The 22,461-nt window shown below is 38.5% G+C and overlaps 4 protein-coding genes across 5 annotated transcripts in view; 1 reads left to right on the top strand and 3 right to left on the bottom strand.

Annotated features, from left to right (window-relative positions):
• The window catches only part of LOC138130331 (ATP-binding cassette sub-family C member 4-like), a 35,864-nt gene extending 13,952 nt beyond the window's left edge, over positions 1-21,912 (top strand). Inside the window, exons 1-9 of one of the 2 annotated variants that reach the window (XM_069046767.1) lie at positions 9,360-9,567; positions 17,187-17,648; positions 17,700-17,933; positions 17,986-18,407; positions 18,448-19,831; positions 19,885-20,221; positions 20,268-20,418; positions 20,470-20,700; positions 20,750-21,912. In XM_069046767.1, coding sequence (XP_068902868.1) covers positions 17,572-17,648; positions 17,700-17,933; positions 17,986-18,407; positions 18,448-19,831; positions 19,885-20,221; positions 20,268-20,418; positions 20,470-20,700; positions 20,750-21,654 — 3,741 coding nt within the window. In that variant the 5' untranslated portion in view covers positions 9,360-9,567; positions 17,187-17,571 and the 3' untranslated portion in view covers positions 21,655-21,912. Of the gene's footprint in view, positions 1-9,359; positions 9,568-17,186; positions 17,649-17,699; positions 17,934-17,985; positions 18,408-18,447; positions 19,832-19,884; positions 20,222-20,267; positions 20,419-20,469; positions 20,701-20,749 lie in introns of those variants that run through there. The other variant, XM_069046768.1, reaches the window with a different exon arrangement.
• Positions 395-3,273, bottom strand: LOC138130344 (serine protease snake-like). Its single transcript, XM_069046791.1, has 5 exons — positions 2,831-3,273; positions 1,597-1,685; positions 1,176-1,285; positions 699-1,119; positions 395-643 (listed from the first exon to the last, which is right to left on the bottom strand). Exons 1-5 carry the CDS (start codon positions 3,021-3,023, stop codon positions 470-472), a joined length of 987 nt encoding a protein of 328 aa, XP_068902892.1. The 5' UTR covers positions 3,024-3,273; the 3' UTR covers positions 395-469.
• Positions 3,924-5,920, bottom strand: LOC138130343 (venom protease-like). The gene is made up of 5 exons (XM_069046790.1): positions 5,689-5,920; positions 5,438-5,632; positions 5,197-5,392; positions 4,724-5,147; positions 3,924-4,673 (listed from the first exon to the last, which is right to left on the bottom strand). The coding sequence occupies exons 1-5, from the start codon at positions 5,783-5,785 to the stop codon at positions 4,482-4,484; spliced, it is 1,104 nt and encodes a 367-aa protein (XP_068902891.1). The 5' UTR covers positions 5,786-5,920; the 3' UTR covers positions 3,924-4,481.
• Positions 7,230-8,788, bottom strand: LOC138130342 (venom protease-like). The gene is made up of 6 exons (XM_069046789.1): positions 8,629-8,788; positions 8,395-8,580; positions 8,186-8,346; positions 8,023-8,135; positions 7,553-7,970; positions 7,230-7,505 (listed from the first exon to the last, which is right to left on the bottom strand). Exons 1-6 carry the CDS (start codon positions 8,693-8,695, stop codon positions 7,311-7,313), a joined length of 1,140 nt encoding a protein of 379 aa, XP_068902890.1. The 5' UTR covers positions 8,696-8,788; the 3' UTR covers positions 7,230-7,310.
• Positions 21,913-22,461: the final 549 nt, after the last annotated feature.

The following is a 22,461-nucleotide window of genomic DNA, read 5'->3' on the forward strand; positions in this document are numbered from 1 at the left end:
TTATTGTGCTTTTTTAAAGCGTAGATTAATGAGAGCATGTTGACAGCTAACCTAAAATTTAGAGCCAAAAAAATCTTTCTTTTTTTCTTTCTTTGCAATGTTATACATTAAAAATAGAATAACAACGATTCCTATTTTCGAAACAAATATCTAAGGGCACCCTTTGCTGAAAACAAACATGTTTAATTATGTCCCGATTAAACATAATTGTGTCAAACGGCGGGAAATTCAAACTTTACACTGTTCTAAACGGTTTAATTTTTCCAATACTTACTCAGCGCAGGATTTCATTTGAACGCGCGATAGAAAAATCCTGAATCAATCCTTAACTACAGAGAACTGTTGAAACACAACAAAATTGTTCTAACAAGGAAATAAACATAAACAGCAAAACTATAGTTTTTGTTTTTTCTCATTTAATGAATGAATTCAACTAGGAAGACTACATGTTGAAAAGATCTGTTAGAATTTACGGCCATACGATACTCTCTATCCACCCAACGAAAGCTGAAACTCTTGTATAAACTCCCAGACTGTCTTTTCCTCCACAATGGTGTTTCCCAAAAGAGGTAACACCAGCAACGACGAAGTATTGTTTTCTATCATTTTCGACCCGATAATGAAGCGGTCCTCCCGAATCTCCCTAAAACACCTCGATCAAGTTTCCCCCACAATTGAGACATACTCGTATTTCTTACTTGACAGGTGTCTTTTCCCGAAGGGTCCCCAGCACAAATCTGGTAGTCATCCAAGATCCCTCTGATCAGTCTCAAAGACCCTTTTGGGAGACCATTTTGACACTCCCCCTGTTTTAAGATTTTTAAATCGACCTTCATCAAGTGACTGGTTGTTGTACCATCCGCATCCAGTGCGCCCCACCCGATGGCTTGAAGGGTATCTACTGGAATATCCCTTTTAGTCTCCAGACAAGCTGGGTGAACTGAACTCCCGAAAACTACATTTTCTCGCAGTTCTAGTAGGGCAATGTCATTATATACAGCAGAAGAAGTGTAATTCGGATGGACGTACTCCTCAAAAACTGCGATGTCTTGATGGAGTGCACTGGAGATCGTACTGTCCAAATCTAGTCCTCCAAGTCGCACATACACGGGGGGTCCACTGCATAAAGACAAAGACGAAGATGGTTTTTAAATGTGAGTAAAAGAGATACTGACAATTTCGTGTAGACACAGTGGGCGGCAGTGAGCACGAAGCGTTCGCTGATTAAGGACCCTCCACATCTAAAAACCATATCTGTTGTCGAATTTCCATAAGCAAGAGCTGCCTAAAATACAGTTAATATCTATCACTACTATCGATACGTAATATTAGATTTTTTGACATTGATTTGAATGTCGTAATGATATGCTTTATCGCACTAGTGTGGTAAAGTGCTATGTAAAATGTTTGTACTTTTGTCTACCGGAACTGTTTGTTGCTTGAAATATCTTTCTCGAATTAATAACTGACGATAGAACGTGTACCTACCAAGAGATGTTTACGTGCTTGAAAGATATTCTTTTAATTTGTTTCAGTACAAAAGATTTCAGTTATTTTTTTAGTGATGATGATTTATGGTGGAATTTATTTGCCTACCATATGTGAAAATTCACCAGCCACTGCTACGCTCCCTCCTGTAATGCCAGGAGTCAATGGAATAATTTTGTTGTTATACATGGCACACACTAAAATTAAAAATTAGTATGTAATTAAATTTGTAAACGAAACCTTTGTAGATATTAGGCATTCACGATCTTTTTGGAACCGAGTTGACTATGACCACCCAGTGATTTTGTTGACATTACCTCGGTGATAACTGAATTCCCTAAAGGAAATTGACACTTTTTGTGTTAGGTTAGGTTGTTTTCAGTTTAAGGTTATATTTTCTGAATTGTTGCCTGATCTCTTAAATCTGGTCTGTCCTTTTTAAATTGGAAGTAGCATCGTTTAATGGAAATTTTTTGTCGTAACAAAATTATTTTTGCAATTTTGACTATTCCTTTGACGGAAATTAAAATTATTTTTACACACTTAATAAATCATTTACTTTCTTACAAATATTAAAATAATAAATCTGGCAATGCGGTGACAACAAAATGTCGAACAGACACTGAAAAAAAAAGTTCCATCCGTTGCCTCACTGAATCAGTTGGTCCAACATGAAAAGAAAAAAATCATAGCCAACTCGGTCCCAAAATCCATGATGCCTTTGCTTCCAATAATTTTATTTGTCACAACTGACATTTAGGAAAAATGTATTCGAACGATGAGAAAACAGACATGATTCTGATTAATGGCGAATGTAATAAAAATGCTTCTGTCGTTGCGCGTTTATGCAAAGAATATACCTACATTTTCCCAAAAACTCTTCGTTTTTTGACAATATCATTTACCCAAGTGAATGACGTTTATGTCAAAATTTACGAAACTGCACAGCTGACTATGTTTTATGTTTTTTGAATCAAAAAACAAATATCCACTTTGTAAATGTATTGTGGGTTGCATTTTCAATTCCGGTGGGCTTATTATCACTCGTGAAATACCCTGTATAATAAACATAAAAGAACAAAGTGCACTGTGACAAATACACAGCACATTTTGCAAACAAATTTTTGTGTGAGATAAATTGTTTATAAATTTAATCTGAAGTGAAAGGTCAAGAGCATTTATTTTTATTTAAATTGTCTATACTCGCGATTTATGTTATTTTTTATTGTTATTACTTATTAATTTACATTTTGAAAACTGTGTAAATTGACGTGACTAATAGTACTAATTGAACTTAATACCAGTTTTGGCGTTATTTATTTATAAAAAATCTACTACTTACTTTGATGACTTTTCGTTGTGACATTGTTGGGTGGCGGACAACAAGGGATATGTGGAGGATAAAATGGGTCGCACCATGGTCCACAGAACCGAGGGAATGTACAGGGGTACGCACACGGAGGACCTTGAAAAATCCCTTGATGAGAAACTGTGAAATTTGGAAGAAGTAGAGACAAGATGATCAAAATATACATCACGTGAACTCTTCAAGTGCTTCAGTGGTTGTGTAAAATATCATTGAGTTCTTGTTTCATAACAATAATCTAATAAGTGGTCGAAAAAATATGCCTCAAAGTGTACTCAAGAAGTGGTCTTAATTTGCACTTTCATACATTTTTGTTCTAAAGTAAAATGGATTAGAATCGTAAAAATGTTCATTAAATGATCATGATTTGTTTGGATATATTTTGTCACTTTGCCAAAGACAATATTTCGGAACAGCTTTAAATACCTACATTCACTGTTTATTTTTGCAATAAGAATATTTTGGAAACGATAAGATAACTGCGGTAGGATTATCAAACTGTGTACAAAACAAAATTCTTAATAAATTATTTCAAAGTTTGCCGGTGGTATTTTTTCGTGGGAAGCGTGAGCCGCAGGCGAGTGCGGCAATTACATGAGTGACAGAGAGCGATCAAGTTTCGACTACCAGTTCTTGTAGAATGTTTCTGGGCAACAGAATGACCCAACAGCTTACACAGCCAATCAGACAGATTCTTGCAACAAGAAATAAAGACGAAATGATTAAAACATCATCACTGTCTGCTCTGTTGAAAAGTATTAATATCTGATGCTGAGACTATTCCTTTATACAAGTGTTCAAAAGCAGAATGTACAGTTGGTCGCAAAAAAACCGGGAACTGTCAGAATAAAATTGACACATTTTTACAATTTTTCCATAGTGTGAAACCTTCTTACGAGAGATAGGTTAGAATTAATGTCAAAATTCAATGACATTTAAAAAAATTATTTGATAAGTATTGTCAAGTAGAGAATTAATTGACAAATGGACAAAACCAAATTTACATTAGGAAAATTTTTGTTTCCCGCTTTTTTTTGCCATCGTAGAGATTATTTCAAAGAGAAATGCATTTCAACTTTCAAAAACGTTTATTCAACACACTTAGTTGACAAGATTAAAGGGTTTACAATTTCCACATTATAATATTTTGGGACAGTTATAAAGGGCCTTCAAATAAATTTATATTTAGAGCAACCTATGGAAATTCAATAGTTTGCAATATTTTTCCAGCGTAGAAAATGACACAAGAAACGTCTGACATTTTAACGAAATAAAATTAGGTTAGAAAATATTTTTAATTTTTGTAGTGCATTCTCCCTATTTCCCCTCCACGGAATATGACAATATGAAATTGGGAAAAAGCTTACTATGTAATCTTTGTAACTCCGGAGAATAATTGATTATCTACAAAAATTACTTTACACTGTTAGGTAACAGAATTCGAATGTCGCCTACGCCTACTCTAAATATATATTTATTTGAATGTCCGATAGATTCGTAACAGACTATAAGATAATAATGTAAGAACCATTGCGTAAGCCATAACGGCTGTTACAAATGATCAGTTTAAGTTAAAGTTCAATGACTTGAAAACGTTGAAAAATTCTTGTACTGTTGTTTGTTTTGTTTATTCCAGTATCTCCCCCTGCCACACAATATTCTCTATCCAATCTACGTACGACGACACCCTCGTGTAAACCCCAACGCTGTTTTCTCCTCCGCACCCTTTTCCAAACGAAGTAATTCCAGCCACAACAAAATGTCGGACAAGATCTCCAGTCGCGTTCAACTTGTAATGAAGCGGACCTCCCGAATCCCCCTAAAACAACAACTGAAACAACAACACCCCCACTCTGACGAAACTAGTACCGGACAAGTATCGCTTCCTAGAGCACTCCCGGCGCAGATCTGGAGCTCGTCCAAAATCCCATCTTTCAGTTTTCTTGGAGAGACGTTGGAGAATTTTCTGGCGCAGATCCCGTACTCCACGATTTGTAAACTGGCCTTCAACAGATGAGTGCTGCTGTCCCCGAACAGCTCCACTTTACCCCACCCCGTCACTTGTAGGGTGTCCCTCGAGAGTTGCTTTTCGGTGTGAAGACACGCCGGTTTGTAAATAATTCGGAAGTAGTCCACCGGGGGGACCTTGAACAGGGCTACGTCGTGGTAGTGCGAGGGAGGTTTGTAGTCAGGGTGCACGATGGCCTCGACGATCTGCAAGTCTAGAGGGTCTGCGTCTTCGGTGGTGTTCTTCAGGTCCAAGTCCCCGAGGCGAACCCATTTTGCAGGACCGCTGCAAGCGATTGTTTTCGTTTGAATTGTTAAGAGTAGGTGGGACTCACAAGTCTCTGGAGAATACGCAGTGGGCGGCTGTCAGGATGAAGGATTTGCTGATTAGGCTCCCTCCGCAGAGCCACAGAACGCTAGGTTTGTCGCCGTAACCCACAGCCGCCATGTGGGGGAACTCTCTAGGAACCGCCGGCTGGCCTATAGCAATTCCAAAAACTTGATTCTGGACGCTGTGGTACATGGAACACGCTGAAAACAACCATCAGCGACGTTTGGAGCGATTGTTAAACGCACCTTTGTCGCTTTTGTTCCCGGGTTTGATCAGCTGCTGGGGTTTTTGCTGGGGACAACACACCAAAGGCATGTTTCCGCTGAAGCCGCAAAACTGGGGGTCATCATGCGACTCCAGGAGTCGTTTGGCGTATTCGCATTGTTCGATGTTGACACACTTTCCGATTGTTTGGGTGGCAGGAACGGTGCATCTGTCTCCTGACGACAAATCAAATCAAACAAATACGAAAAACTGTAGAAAAGAAGAGTTTTACCTTCAAACAACAACTGAGTGGCACAATTTACAAATAGTGAAATGAAGACAGGAGCCGCGACGGTCAACATGTTTGTACTGCTGATCTGAAGGTTCATTACCACAGGTGTAGAACAGGTTTCAATTTCTTCATCTCAGCTCGTAAACAAAATGTTTACATGATGAAATAAATTGGCAACACGACCGCTCACCCAAATTATCATTTTCTTGTTAGATTGGATTTAACAGTTCTTGTAATTAATTCGAAATTTACTGTGCTTGATTTCACTACGAATGAATAATTTTGAAAAATATTGTAATAAAAATATTGACGTAAAAGTAAGGGAATTCCAACTGCTGCATTCTTAACCAAGGCTGAATATAATATATTTCCAGAAATAGTAAAATTAATTATTGTTTTCAACTGTCATAAATTCTCATTTTTCTCCGTTGTAAACTGCCTCTTAACTGCCCTAAAGCAAAATGACCAGATAACAAACCGTTGCCCTAGACAACACATTCAACGTTACATTTCTGACAGGTCTTGAAAAATTTGTCAAAACTGTCAAAAGCAAATGCGAAACCATTTTTAAAAGATTTGGAAGCTTCAGGGACGTCGTTTCAAACAATAAAATTTTGTATGCAACTCGTTTCTGGGTAAATTGGGTCTTTCTAATTGCCCTCGAGGCCTTAAAATCCTCGCTACGCTCGTGTTTTAATCTTGTCAAGGTTTTTTTTCAGGTAAGAAAACATCCAATTTTTTTCATTGGTGCTGTCGCGAGCAATAAATTTTGGTCGTCAATGTCATTTCAAAATTTGGTTAGATTGTCACAAATTTAAAAAAATGCCCTGCCTGATTATGCGCATGTCAACAAAGTCTCAAAAAAAAGAGAAAAAATGACAATTAATGTCATACAACATGGTGATAGGTTACGACTGTTTTACAATAGAGCATTTTCGAATGCGTCAAAGAATGACCTTGACGACCAAAATTTATTGCTCGCGACTGTATGTTGTCACGTTCTCAAAATACGGTGCGATCAATTAAAAAATAAATCGAGTCGGCGTGTTACCTGTGGCAACCCATGCTATAGCATAGGCTCCAAAGCAAATTCGATATATTTTTTAAATGATCGCTCGGTATATGTATTAAGAACGTAAATAATTACATATCCAATAAAAATTGATTTGTTGTGCAAAAGAAGAATATTAAAAGAAATCCGTTGTCGGAATTGAATTGAATGAAAAGTGGAATTGGTTATACTTGTGCTAAAGTATCTTTTTCCTGGTAGGCAGTTGCGCGCGCCATTTCAAAATCCTGTAACGAAATGCGACGTCCCTATTGGTTAGTGGAATAGAGTAACCAATAGGGAGTGGCATTTCGTTGCAGGATTTTGTAAATGACGCGCGCAACCGCCTACCAGGAAAAAATATACTCTAGAGCTTCTTCTCGATGTTTTTGAAATGAAGAAAACCCACAATGAACAGTTGGCCCTCACTACAAGACCAACCTGTTTGACTTGGTAGCTCCCAGACAAAATATTACTCAACAAAACGCAAGTGTCAGAGACATTTGTATGTATTGTTGGTTGCATAACATTGGTTTCTTACAATAATTGTAAAAAATATATTGTCAAATCTGCTTCAACTTCTTTCTTCTTCTTCTTCCCACACAGCTTTCACAATCCAGTTCACATATGCAGAAACTCGCGTATAAACCCCGATAGTGTCTTCCAAACCGCAAGCTTTTCCAAAAGAGGTAACTCCGACAACTACAAAACGTCTTTCTCTTATCTCATTCCCGTCGACAACATACTGAAGTGGTCCTCCTGAGTCACCCTAAAACCCAAATAACCCAACAATTCCAACTTTCGAAGTACCCTTACCGGACACGTGTCTTTCCCTGTCGAATCTCCCGCACAAATTTGAAACTCGTCCAAAATCCCATTCTTTAGTTTGGACGAGTTCTTGTACCTCTTGGCGCAAGTTACATTGTCCACAATTCGCAGATCTGCTTTCAGCAAGTGACTGCTGCGTTCTCCAAAAAAATCCACTTTGCCCCAACCGGAGACTTGCAGTACGTCGGCGGAAATGTTGCGTTCGGTATGGAGGCAAGCCCGGTGTATGTTAATTCCAATCAGGACTGGTTTGGCGAGTTTGAGCAAGGCAATGTCGTGGTAGTGCGACCTGTAGCGGTAGTCCGGATGCGGAATGGCTTTGGCGATCGCTCGATCTATAGGATTTGCTGGGTCGGTGGTGTTTATCAGATCTAGATCTCCGAGACGAACCCATGTTGCGGTACCACTACAAAAACACCCAGTTAGGGTCGCACAGAAAGGAAATGACAGGTGCTGACTAATCTATAGAGTGGACGCAGTGGGCTGCTGTTAGGACGAAGCGTTCGTTGAGAAGGATCCCTCCGCAGAGCCACAGGATGTCGCTGGTGTTGGAACCGTAGCCCACAGCGGCCTGGAATTCTGTCAATTTTAAAACATTTCTTCAATCGGGGAATTTCGTACCATGTGAGGAAACTCGTAAGCATTCGCCTTCACACCCATCGATATAATTGTTTCTTGTGGATTGATTGTTTTATCACCAACGTCTTCTTCTGCATCTTGTTTCTTTGAGTCCTGCGGGTAGTCTCCTGGACTTGGAGGTACGAAACGGTACCTCAAACACACTGACCAATGCGACAATCGTCACACAAGACAACGCTTCATCTACTTACTTTCTTCACTTTTCTCTCTTCCATCTCCGATCTCATCTTCTGGACAACACACCAGTGGGACGTTTCCGGTGAACCCGCAGGGTTCATACTTCACCCGGGCTTGCAACAATCTCTTCACAAACTGGCACTGCTGGATCCTAATGCAAACTCCGCTCTCTCGCGTCACTGGCATTTTGCAAGGCTCATCTGAAACATTCTCTCCAACGAACAACTAAAACTTCACTCGGGACACACCTTCAAACAGAAGAGCCCCAGATTTGGTAAAAAATAACACAGAGAGGACACCCGTGAGGACGATCATGTCTGAAAGATGTTGCTTTGTCGTGTGGCTAACTGGGGCGTCTCTGGACCGGTTTGTGGTCCAAGGTCCAGCGAACTGGAAACAACATAAAGACTTAAGTTGAGTTTGGGATGGTGCAATAGTGCATCAGCACCGATGAGAAAATTGAAACAGTGAAAATAGTAATGATGACGAATCGTATTGAACATTTTGTTGATAAAGATGCTCTACGTCATTTCTAAAATAAAATGTTTATCTGTGGAACGTATGAATTTTTCGTGTTTTTATATTAAGTAAATTTTACGATTCTTTGCAGCGTACATTGCCTTCAGTTGGCCTTCAGAAGGCAAGAAAAAAAAGTAATAACAATTCTAAAGTCAAATAAGGGCAAGGAGTATATGAACAGCAACAAAAACATCTGCGTGGTAATAAACCGTTTGTTAGCACCTTTTTCTGCAAGGTGACAGTCTGCAGTATGAGATTTTGTCCTTCAGCTTGTCCTTCCGAAGTAGGTATACTTGTGGTGTAGCCTCCGTTTGACCAATGATGTAAAGTGTACACAAGATTTTGTAGTATTTTAAGTAAATATCTGGATAAGCATTAGTGCTGCAGTCAGAACAGTGTACTTATTTACATCTTCGACTAGAAAAGTCTTCGAGATAACGGTTTAATAAAAATATTTTTTACGATCGGGACAAGGTTATTGAAAATGCAAAAATCCAAACAGCAATGAAGCAATCGTTTTGCAAACGGCGCACTGAATCATGTGCAAATATTGTAGTCAAACAAACGAGTAAAAACTAAAAACTTGTTCTATGTCATTTGAGGAGTTGTGAAGTCGAGAATTGGTAAAAAATTTCGCGAGGTGGTGTCGAGACTGAGTGTCGTATGTGGTGAGTAGTTTTGTTACTTCTTCTGTGATGGCTCAAGACGATGGGAGCCATATATGGTTAATGTGGATTTAATACTTTATCTTCTGCACAAGATTAGGCAGTGTCTAGTTGAGAAAAAACGAAAGATCGAATGTAATAATTTGTTTTGTTATTTATGACACCATAGTCGTGCAGAAAAATGCACCTTACAAGGCTCTTGTGTGATTCAATATTTGTGATATTTAATTTCACAGACAACTACGCTACGATGTAAGAAACATTTATAAATAGTAACCCTGGATTGTGTTAGAAATTATTTTGAAAGTGTCTTTTTTTCCCAATTTGTGAACTATTCTACTTAAAAACCAAAAGACATTTTTCTACTCCCTTCTCTAAAGTGCACTGATAAATACCTAGTGTATAAAACGCGTTAAGGATAAAACGTTATTTTAAATACGATTGTTCATTAGTAAAGGCCGGATTTATATGCATTTGCATATTTTTTTGCTAAACAGCTTCGGATTACTTTAAAGTTTTCTTGGCATTTCAGATGATTCTAAATAAAATAAGATCATTCTTATTATGCATATTATTGCATATTTAGCAATAAAAGCATATTTTACAATAAATGCATATTTATTTGCATATAACCCAGGAAAACGCACATCTGGAAAAAATATTTTTTCTTCAAACGTCCGTAAAATATGACATTGCACTGCTGCATTGATAATGCTAAAGTGTCACTTCATTGTCATGGCATCTAACGAGCTGACCTGCGTCCGTGAAGTTATTATCCCCGCTGAGGAGCGTCCGTGAAGTTATTATCTCCGCTGACGAGCGGCTGTAAAGTAAACTAGCTAAATCATTTGAATTTCCTCCCTGGTCTCTTAACATGTCTTAAATAATTTGTTATGAAGGTTTGAAGAAAAAATAGTATATGTTATTCGGAGCAAAAATGGTTTTATGTGCTTTGGCTGGTTTGTCTGGCTCACTGCGTTCGGCAGTCAATCTACCAGCCGCAGCACATAAAACTTCATTTTTGCTCTTCATAACATAATATACTATTATCTGACAGAAGACAAAATTTTACTCCAGAAAATTTAGAAAGGTATCTTGTTTGCCATTTTAATGGTAATTAAATCAACATTGTATTATAATTGTATTATTTTTTAATTCATATAAGTTTTAAATTAAAAAAGCGTGCCTCTTTTGATTTTTTAAAGCATATTTAGCTGCATATTTTGCATACTAAACTGCATATTTTGTAATTTCGGAAGCATATCTTGCATGCATATTTCGACTTTTTTAGTGCATATAAATCCGACCCTTATTCATTAGTCACGACTTGATTTCCATTCGGACACGCTCGAAGTTTCTTTAAACACGGCTTGAATTTTTTTGCATATATCAAGTTGGTAATTTGGCTTTTATCAATTTCGAATTTTATGTTTAAATTAACATTTGACAAGAAAATAAGAAAATTTCTTGTTTTATTTATTTCGTCGTAAAAAATACAGGGCAAGTCACATAAGGTTTATTTCTGAATTTATTTTGTACGCAACCAAGAATACTAATTACGCTGACCACTTGATACCATTTATAATGTGACTTTATTTAGTAATCCACGTAGGTATGTAATTTGGCTAAAAATGTCAAAATGACAGTTGATGAATTTAATTTTTGATTTCATTAATCAGAACAGGAAAACGTCATTGTGACATTTTAGCCAAATTACATACCTACGTTGATTACTAAATTAAATCACATTATAAATGGTATCAAGTAGTCAGCGTCAATAGTATTTTTGGTTGCGTACAAAATAAATTCGGAAATAACCCTTATGTGACTTGCCCTGTATATGTATTATGCAACTCGTGACTAAAGAGGCGTTTATAAACCTTGCTGCATAATACAGGGTTGTTAGTGAAATGCGTGACTAAATTTTAACCACGAGCTACTGGACTCATGTAGAACTCTGATCAAAAAATAAAATTGCATTTATTTTTTGAGCTACAATTTTTTTTAATTGCTTTTAGTCTTCTACGTTGTCCCACAACCTCGGATGTAAAATTTCGGCACATTTTAAAAATGCACCGTGTATATCATATTTTATAAAATGTACGCCAATGCGAAGTAATCTCTAGGAAATATGCTTTAAAACAAGGAAACCGCATTGGTGTACGTTTTATAAAATATGACAAACAGGGTGTATTTTTAAAAAGGTGCGGCAATTGTAGCTCAAAAAATAAATGTCATTTTATTTTTTGACAGAATTTTTTAAATATTTTTTCCGAGTTCTACATGAGGTCAGTAGCTCGTGATTAAAATTTGTTCACGCATTTCAATAACACCCTGTATACTATTATGTTAAGCATATTTGCAACATCTGGTATTAAAAACTTTGGAATTTCTCCAAAATTAACTTCATACCTACTCTTTTTACGGTTTTAATTTTTCCGGATTTTCTTACAGCAGCAATAGGAATATTTATTGCGGTGATAACACCACTACTTATTTAGTACAATTTGACCTAGAACACACATTATGTATTTATTGTGTGCAAAGTACTTTGTAGTGCATGTTGCACTACCTGTCACGATAACAATTTTTTTCTGCGGTTTGCAGTACTTAATTATTTTCTAAAAAGTAAAAAGTGTTTAGCCCTAGCCACTCTATGGAATAAACAACATTCCGTATTGGGTTTTTGAGGGCGCGTATTGCTGGTTGCCTGCAACGTGGAAACAACAAATTATTCTCTACGGTTTACAACACTTATTTTGTAAAAAAATGCCATCAGTATCGTATAGCACCCTTTCTAATTAACCTGCAGAAAATCTACCACAAACTCTCTATTACATAATACATATTTCTGAAAGGTGGAATACCAGAAATTACTGGATATTTCTCAAACGAATCCACTTAAAAAAAATGAAGTGGCTTTTCTGAGTCAGGTTTAAAATGGCCCCACTCAAAATAATTCGTAATGAAAATGGTACTGACTACTGGACCAGTACCACAAAGTACTCATTTCTATCAACCAAGCTTCGTTAAAAATTGTTCTGACAGGACGCACATCGCTACACTTCAAACTACTTCACAGTGCCTTAAAAGAAGAAATAATTTTCTTTTGAACCGAGTATGTGTTTAAATAACCATTCGGATGATGCAGTTTCAAGGGCGAACAGTATATCGTAGCAGTTCCACTAAAAGAGGCAGCAATAAAAAATAAAATGTTCGATGGACGCCTGTGCAGGCGCCAAGGGGTGAATTTAGTTAGAGATTGCGCTGTAAATAACAGCTTTTGTAAGGTTATATTTAGTCACACATTTAATAGGTAGGTAGGAATTGCAGTTTTGACGAAACGAGTGCATGTTGCAGTTAGCTGAATTCGCTACAAAATACAATTCATTCAATACTTCAGGTATCGTTCGATTTTACTAATTCTTCGTTTTCCTGACACCATTTAATCCTTACTAAAGTATATCACTTATTGTGATTCCTACTGGATATTATTTATGATCTAACAGATAACAATTCCAGTTACTCGATATCAAAAAATAAATACAGATTTTGATTAAATTTTTTCAGATCATAGTGATAGGACGCACTGTTATGAAATAAACAGACAAAAAAAAAGTAATCTAGTCCGTGAATCAGACATCCGGAGATCTTTGATTAAACACTCTTTAATTTTTTTTTTCATGATGTTCCGGGAGTTGCTGTCGTTCATTTGTCCCCCACTGAGAATATTTTGCAAAAAAAAGCAAAGTCACAACCGCAAGAAAAGAATAATTCATGACAAATTAATTCTACTCTACCGATCAGGGCATCGAAAAATTGACAACTCCAGTCGATTCAAAATGGTCCAATTATCCGAACACCAACAAACCACCTCGGAAAGCTTTTTTATTTTTTCGGAAATAGTGAAAAAAATTCTTTTCTGTATGTTGCCACATTTTAGTAAGTGATCCAATCGTACTGTGAATTATTTTTATACTTTTCTACAACAACCTACGTAATTATCTTAAGCAAAGCAATGGGTCCAAAGTAGAGCCTTGTGGAACTTCCCTTAACGTATGTCACGATTGACAACATCGAAACTTTTGCCCAAATCAAAAAATCTTCCGATGCGATTCATCAGTGCTCTTAAATAAATCTGAACTCTTTTCAAAAGACGAAATTTTTCCGCTGAAATTTTTCTCTCGAGGCCGTTCAAGTAAGTAGTACCAACGCCAGCCACATTCCTTTTGAGTGCAACCAGATCAGTGTTTTACTAAAACTGAATCAACCTCAACGATCTGTCAAGCAATACTGTTGTTGCATTGCAAAAGTGCGACTCGGGTGATTTGTGTGGTCGAATCATCAAGTCCTGTCACATCAACCTACTAAATAACATTTACGAAGGTAATGTCTGTTGCTATAACTCAACTGTAAAAAGCAAATTATTGCGTTGGCGTTTGTTCGTTGGTTTGATTGAATTAAGTTCACATTAACGGTGTGTGTAAAATCGAAATTAAATTTCAAAATGAAGACTCTTAAATATGATTTCCTTGCTCAGTGCGTTTCTTTTTCTATGCATTTCCTAATCATCATTCGACAAACGGATTATTTATAAACGACACAAAACGGGGGATTCCCCGAATTACGAATCTGTAGCTAAAGATCAAGGTGACTTTGGGCATTGAACGCAAGCTTGTACGATCACAAAAATGATTATTTAGTCCAAGGAAAGGAAGAGAAATTTGGAGGAATTTAAGTGTGTACATCTATATGTGCGTATCCATTGTGGTCTAGAATGCGTAAAAGGAAATGAAGTAGGTAGCTAAGTTCTTGATAAGTTTTTGGGGAGTGAACGTCATAAAAAAATTTGATCGTGATTTGAGATCTTGAAACATTCGAGTAAAAAATCTTGTTGGTTTAATTGAAGAGTATTTTCAATAGATATTTATTGCAAGGTATTACAGTTTATCACAGACAACTGTTATCTCGGTCACGCATTTTGTTGAACAAATCTCGGCGACATAATTATTTGGTACGATTAAGCAATAAAATCATTAATTTTTATTACAATTTGGGAATGTTCGCTTCTACTTAATTACGTGCTATAATGTCACTATCAATAACAATAACACACTTACATTTTGAAAAAACATCTTTATTTTTATTTCCAAAGAATGCAAACAAAAACTTCACTCTCACTGGCTTCAAAAACGATTTTTTTTTTAAATTTTAGTAGGACTCGATAATGGCAGAGCACAACTACAAAAAGAAATCACGAGGTGCCAGGTCAGGACTGTAAGGTGGCTGTTCTAATAATTTTATTCCAGAGCCCAAAAAAATGTTGAGATAAAATGTGTGGTGAAAAGTGAAATCTTAAATTAAAAAATAACGGATTGCAAACAGTTTTTCAGAACTTATTGTAAAATTGATTAAACAAATTGTTTATTTTTTGCAATAAATAAATTTTAAAAAACGAAATTGATTCAAAATTACTTCTAACTGGCACTAAAAATGTACCGAGTGACTATCAATGATTGAAAATTATTTTGTTACATTGGTAACACATTTGAAATCTTTAGTTGGCAACATCGTTGGCATGACACACGCAATTTTCAAAATTGAAACAAACAAACAAACAAAACAATGTACTTCGTGACTTAACCTAACCTAAACAGAAACGATTGACAGATGATACACGAGAAGATTTGCACTACCAACTGCATCAGTGTTGCCAGTCCACTATTTTGCTTCAATTATTTAGTCACTCAGTATTTGCAATATCCAGCCACTAAACGACATTTGTATGAATTTTTAGACATACAGATATTTTTTAATCAACTGTTATAAATCCGGCGAACCTACGAATTTGTAAGTCAGACGAAACTGAAACAAGCGAGCAACATTTCTCAGATTTAAACTATAATTCTCTTAACTTCTTCAGAATCTCTTTAAAATGATTTTTCGTGTTCGTTTCTTGAGATGTATACCCGGGAAACTAATATATAACTAAATATATAAACTTTCCCTGTTATCTAACTACCTAACTTGACATCTGTCAAAGATAACCTCAAAATTTACCTACAATAAAATCAATGTTTTTTAAGACTTTGCTCAAACGAACACGAAAAATGTTATTCAATATTCATGCGCTGTCAGTTTTCAGGTATTCGGCCTGTTTTGCAGCACTCGGCTGACGCCTCGTGGTTCAAATATCGGCCTCATACCTGAAAAGTGATCTAACAGCGCTACTCATATGAAAATAACTACATATTACCAATTTAAGCAAATTAGAACTAAAAGCGATGATTCGCTAGCTTTAGCAAATTTGTTGCTGTTGTTGAAAGATAAACTGTGATATACAGGGTGATTCATATAGTATCATACAAACTTTAACCAGTGGTAGATTCCAACGCCTAGACACTCTTACAAAAATGTCTAGGTTCTAAGGTTAAAATTGTTGAAGATAAAGCATGTTGAAGAGTGTACTACGACCTTTTAAGAACTGCAGATAAATGAAAATATTTTACGTTGAAACAAACTGTCAGGCATTGTTGTCAAAATGAAACTAAAGCGAATACCAATATTTTGCTTCTATTATGACATTTATGACATTTGTTATACATTAGACGTAAAATGGAATAATTTAGCGAAGAATGGCATTTACTAATAGTGAAAAGACCGATATGGTAATTTTTGACAATTTTTGAAAATTTTATTGTCAAGAGTCTTTTGAAACCGGAATCTGCCACTGGTTAAAATACTTATGAAACTATATGAATCACCCTGTATTTCACGTGGATATTTATCCAATACACTCTTGATTACAATATTTACATATTATGTAACAAATATTTGACTATTGAAAGTCAAGGTGTTTAACTTATCTGCGTTTATTTTCTTATAAGAAATTATCTCTTATTGCTGCAAATCAAGCTTTTCTAGTTTCTATCTAGTGTTTGGGTTAAAAGTGTCGAATCTTTCGTAATCTTCACATTGTAGTTGCACTTGTATTTCTTTAACATTTACTAACAAAAGTTTCTTGCAGTGTTTGTATTGGAGGAACACACTAGCATTTCTTTCTCAATGCTTTTGAAGCGATGGAATGGAAATAGTATATTACACTATAAGTGATGAAAGTGCCTGATTTTTCAACGAGCAATACATGATATACTCACGAGCGCCAGCGAGTGAGGATAGTATTGCGAGTTTGAAAAATCGCACTTTGATCACGAATTGTGTATACTATTTTTTTCCAACGTCGCTTATGAAAATTAGTCTCAATTTTAAATTTCTTTATAATTATTTTGCTCCACTATTTTTTGAATCTTCCGGATTTGGATGGAAATAACAGTGTTTTAAATTTTTTATATTAATAAGTAGGTAGTAGATTGTTAAATAAATTTTCCTCACTAGTGAGTTTACTTTCTTCATTTTCGTCACTAGTGATGCAAACGCCTATTTTCCTCACTAAATTGAGTGATGAAAGTATTATTTTCATAAGCGACGTTGGAAAAAGATCTTATTTACAGATTTTGTTCTGACTTCTAGCTTCTCAAATATTGATTGAAATCTTGCAACAATTTGATAGACACGAATCGTGTAATGTAAACAATGCGTTAAAAATTCCCATTAATTTTTAGGAAAGGATAAGAGCTAATCAGCAAATTATTGGCCGAAAATACCACTGTCTTATCGGAAAATACAATGAACACATCCTTACGTAACATCCACTCAAGACCGATGAAAAGCAAATAACCCAAAGATTAGAGCGTACCACAACAACCGAAAAAAACCCAAACGTCGACGTTTTCCCCACGCCATAAGACAAACCCTCTCAACTGCACCGTAACCAAAAACAAATAAAAAAAACTTGTCCACCGGAAGAGATCTTGACTTGTGTCGAGACACCCTGTCGAAGATGAGCGTCAGATCAACGGGGGTATCTCACGATTTGTTTATCTGAGATTAGATAAACCAGTTCAGGTGTGAGTCCGCTGTCTTTTGCGATTCGCCCTCCGTGCAAAAATGTATCACGGCGGAGAAGCCAAAAAGAAGACCAACCCCAAACAGAACGCCAATCTACTGTCCCTGATCACGTTTTTGTAAGTAGCACCAGTTCGAGTGTTCGAACAGCGTTACCGTGACAATTTCAGCTACACCTTCGGCCTGCTGAAGAAAGGCTACAAGAAGGACATCGTCGAAGATGACATATACGACGTGGTCACAAGCTTCAAGTCGTCGAAACTCGGCGACAAACTGGAGAAAGAGTGGGACAAGGAGCAGGAGAAGCGCAGCAAACCGTCGATCTATCGCCTTCTGTGGACCTGCTACGGCAAGTACTACCTCCTTCTGGGGATGGTTCAGTTGTTCATGAAGATCGTCGTGGTGTAATGATTAGTTGTCTTTTACTTGTGGTTTCCTAACGGTGGGATGTTGCAGGATGGTGCAGCCGCGAGCTTTGGGCAAACTTGTCTCGTTCTTCACCGGCAAAATCTCCAAAGAGGACGCCATCTACTACGCTATCATCCTGATCGGTCTGAACATCGTGAACTGCACCTACGCCCACAACTACATGATGTTGATAATAGAACTGGGGATCAGAATCAAGACTGCGTTCTGTTCGCTCATCTACCGCAAGTCTTTAAAACTGGAGCCTTCAGCTCTCTCCGACATCGGCATCGGTAAGATCGTGACTCTGATCTCGAAAGACGTGACCAGCTTCGAAAGCGCCATCATCTTCCTGAACGACATATGGATCAGCGTCATTCTCCTCACCATAACGTCGGTCCTCATGTACTCGCGTGTGGGGGTGTCGGCTCTGGCCGGGGTGCTGTTCCTCGTACTCGTAATCCCGCTGGAAGGTAAGTACTGTCAAAAATTTTGACCGACAATCTCGTCTAGTTTGTTTCGGCAAGCTGACGTCCACCTTGAGGATCAAAGCGAGCAAAGTGACGGATCGACGCCTTCAACTCACCCAAGAGAGTCTCTCAGCTATCAAAATCGTCAAGATGTACACCTGGGAGCGCTTCTTTGGTGAGAAGATCTCCAAAGCGCGCCGAGAAGAGATGACGAAGATCAAACAGATCTACTTCACCAAAGCGACGTCGTTGGTGATCGGCGGGTTGGTGATAAACGTGGCTTTGTACATCATCGTGATGACCTACACCTACTTGGGCCACAACTTCACCGCGGAAGTCGCCTTCTTCCTGCTGGGGTGCTTGCACACCCTCAGGTCTTCGGTCACAACTTCCATACCCATCGGTATAGCTCAAACTGCGGAGATGGTCGCGTCTGTGCGCCGAATCGACAAAGTGCTGACCGCCGAAGAGCAACTGGACTTCATAAGAGACACCAACACTAGCGACCCTGTGATCAAACTGGTCGGTCTGTCAGTCAAAATCAAGAACACTGAGATTCTTCACAACATCAATCTGACAATCAATTCTGGGTTGAATTTTGTGACTGGGCGTCTGGGCGGCGGCAAGAGTTCTTTGTTGAAAACCATCTTGGAGGAGTATCCAATAAGTGACGGCAAGTTGACGATCCGCGGTAGCATTTCTTACGCGTCGGAAGAACCGTGGTTGTTCCCTTCGTCCATCAAGCAAAACATCCTGTTCGGCAAGGACTTCAACGGGGAACGCTACCAGAAGGTCCTCAACATTTGCGCCCTCGAGCAGGACATCAACACGTTCGAAAACGGCGACGAGACGATCGTCGACGACCGAGGGATGAACCTGAGCAAGGGCCAACAAGCTAGGATCAGTCTGGCCAGAGCGGTGTACGCCGACAGCGACATCTACCTCCTCGACAATTGCCTGTCATCTCTTGACACTCACGTCCAAGAGATTGTCTTCACTGAGTGCATCAAGACCTTCCTCAAAGACAAAATCGTCTTCGTCATCTCGCACAACGAGCGCCTCATCAAAGAGGCTGACAACATCATCGTGATGGAGAACGGAACCATCAAGTCGTGTCTGAAGCCGTCTGACATTCCGGATGACCAAATCGAAGAGCTGGTACGGGAGGAGGACAAATTCGAAATTGACGACATCTTCGACAATGTAGAACTGGATGAGGAGGAGAAGCGCGAGGACAGCAAACTGATCGAGACCAAGCCCTACCAGAACATCTACCACGAGAAGAAGAAAGAAGGGAAAGTGGCCTTGCACGTGTACAAGCAGTACTTCAGGTTCGGGGGACCCATTCCGTTCTTCATCTTGATCGTGGTTCTCTTCGTGGGGGCTCAAGTCGGGACGAGCATCTCGGACAAGCTGGTGAGCAACTGGTAATCAAGCTCGACACTGTAGTTTCTTCGTTGTCAAACAACTACTCCCGTAGGGTGAACATCCAGCAGAACATCTCCGAGTACAAAGTGAAGAACTTGACAGACACACCCAGTTACCACAGCTTAGTCAACAGAAATAGAACAGTCTTGAACTTCTACACCCTCGCGATTTGTTGCTCTGTTTGTCTTCTCTTGTGTCGAGCTTTCGCTCATTTCACCTTCGCCGGACGTGCCTCCGTGGCCTTGCACAAGTCGATGGTGTTATCCGTCGTCAACGCCACCATGAAATTCTTCGACTTGCACCACTTGGGGAACATCCTGAACAGATTCGCTAAAGATTTGGGCACCGTCGACGAAACCCTACCCCTTAACATCTACGAGTGCTTAAGAGTAAGTTTTCTTGTGCGCAAACGTCACCATCATCTTGTCTTTCCAGTTGATTTGCATCTTGAGCGGTATAACAATCGTAATCGCAACAGTCAACGTCACTCTGCTTCTGCCAGCTGTTTTTCTCTTCATCATATTGTTCTTCATCAGGAAGTTCTATCTGCCGACGGGACGGAGTCTGAAGAGGCTCGATTCAGCGAGTGAGTCTGTCTATTAACACCTGCAACAACTCGACTATTGTTGAATTTTAGCTCGAAGCCCGGTCATCGGTCACTTCAACGCCTCTCTGGAAGGTCTGCTGACCATCAGAGCGTACGGTACTGAGGAAATACTCCAAAAGGAGTTCGACAAACACCAGGACTTGTACACTTCGGCCATCCACATGGTCCAGTGCTCGAATAGAGCCTTCGCCTATTATCTGGACATGCTTTGCAACTTGTTTGTCGCCAGTATAGTCATCAGGTTTCTTGTTTTTGATTCAGGTGAGTTTCCCATCCAGTTCAAGTGGACGAAACAGTTTTGTTCTTGTAGACACGCAAGCGGGGAACGTTGGTCTGGCTATAACTCAAGCCTTCATGCTGATTGGTCTTCTGCAGTGGGCCATACGACAGTGGGCCGAGCTGGAGAACCAGATGACATCAGTGGAAAGAGTCCTGGAGTACACAAGTGTGGAGAAGGAGAACAGGATCGGTCGAGTCGTCGAAAACTGGCCTTCTAACGGCAAACTCTCTTACGAGAACGTCCACTTGACTTATGGCAGCTCCAAGGAGTACGTCTTGAAGAACATCAACTTCACCATCCACCCCAAGGAGAAAATCGGAATCGTTGGTAGAACTGGTGCTGGAAAGTCTTCTCTGATCTCGATCTTGTTCAGATTGTACCCGTACGAAGGCATCATCGCCATCGACGACGTCGATTGCAAAACCCTCTCCTTGGACTTCTTGCGGTCCAGCATCGCCATCATTCCGCAAGACCCCGTTCTCTTCACGGGGACCATACGCACCAACATTGACCCCACGGGACGCTACAAAGACGATGACATTTGGAAGGCGATAAGTGTTGTCAACTTGACGCAACTCGTTCCTAGTTTGGACCACGAGGTGACCGAAGGCGGGGCCAAGTTTAGTTCCGGCCAGCGCCAGTTGATCTGTCTGGCTAGAGCGATCATCAGCAACAACAAGATCATCGTGTTGGACGAAGCGACGGCAAACGTCGATCCAGAAACAGACGTGATGATCCACACCACCATCAGAGAGAATTTCGCAGAGTGTACGGTTGTCACTGTTGCACACAGACTTCACACGGTTCTCAAGTCCGACAAGGTGATGGTTGTCGACAAGGGGGAAATCGTGGAGTTCGACGATCCAAACGTCTTGCTCGAAAATAAGAATGGAGTGTTTTATAAAATGATCGAGCAGTCCAACTTGTTGCAATAATTTTTTTTTTATCGATGTCTTGTTTGTTCTAGTTTGAGGGAATTTTATTATGACACAAGTATTTTGACATATTTATTAACATGATTCATTCCTTGACTTTGTCCAGTTAAGTGTTCATGGTGTTTATGTTTTCGCGTTTTGTTGATTTGATGAGTAAGACTAAGATATAAATGCTATAGGACTTTTTATACAATCGTAAAGCTAATTTGTATCTAAAAATTTTGGATATTTTAATAAACGAATATAAGAAAGCATGAACTGTGTTATTTTCTAACAATAATAACAAAATCACCATTTTAAGCCCTCAATCGGAATGGGAAGATGCACTTTAGTTTCTTGTCATTTATATGAGGAAAAAAGTAAAATTGTAGATAATTTCCAAGATGGCGGCGGTTCCTCCCTTCAATCCTACACAACATTAGGTATATCGTTGGAAATCGTCAATTGTTGCGCTTTTTTAAAGCGTAGATTAACTGGGGCATGTGACAGCTAACCTAAAATTTAGAGCCCAAAAATATTTCTTTGTTTTCTTTCTTTGCAATGATTTCCATTAAAATTAGAATAACTTAACGATTCCTATTCTCGAAGCAAATATCTAGGGACACCTTTTGCTCAAAACAAACATGTTTGATTATGTCCCGATTAAACATAAACAAATGTCATTCGTGTCAAACGGCGGGAAATTCAAAATTTACACTGTTCTAAACGGTTTACTTTTTCCAAAGCCTATTCAACCTATTTTTTGCGATTTTCTAAAAAATTAAAAGGGTGAGGTACATTATTTTCAAGTGAAAAGAAGCGCCTTGA

The sequence above is a fragment of the Tenebrio molitor genome, chromosome 5, assembly GCF_963966145.1.
Source record: "Tenebrio molitor chromosome 5, icTenMoli1.1, whole genome shotgun sequence".
Classification (NCBI taxonomy): domain Eukaryota; kingdom Metazoa; phylum Arthropoda; class Insecta; order Coleoptera; family Tenebrionidae; genus Tenebrio; species Tenebrio molitor.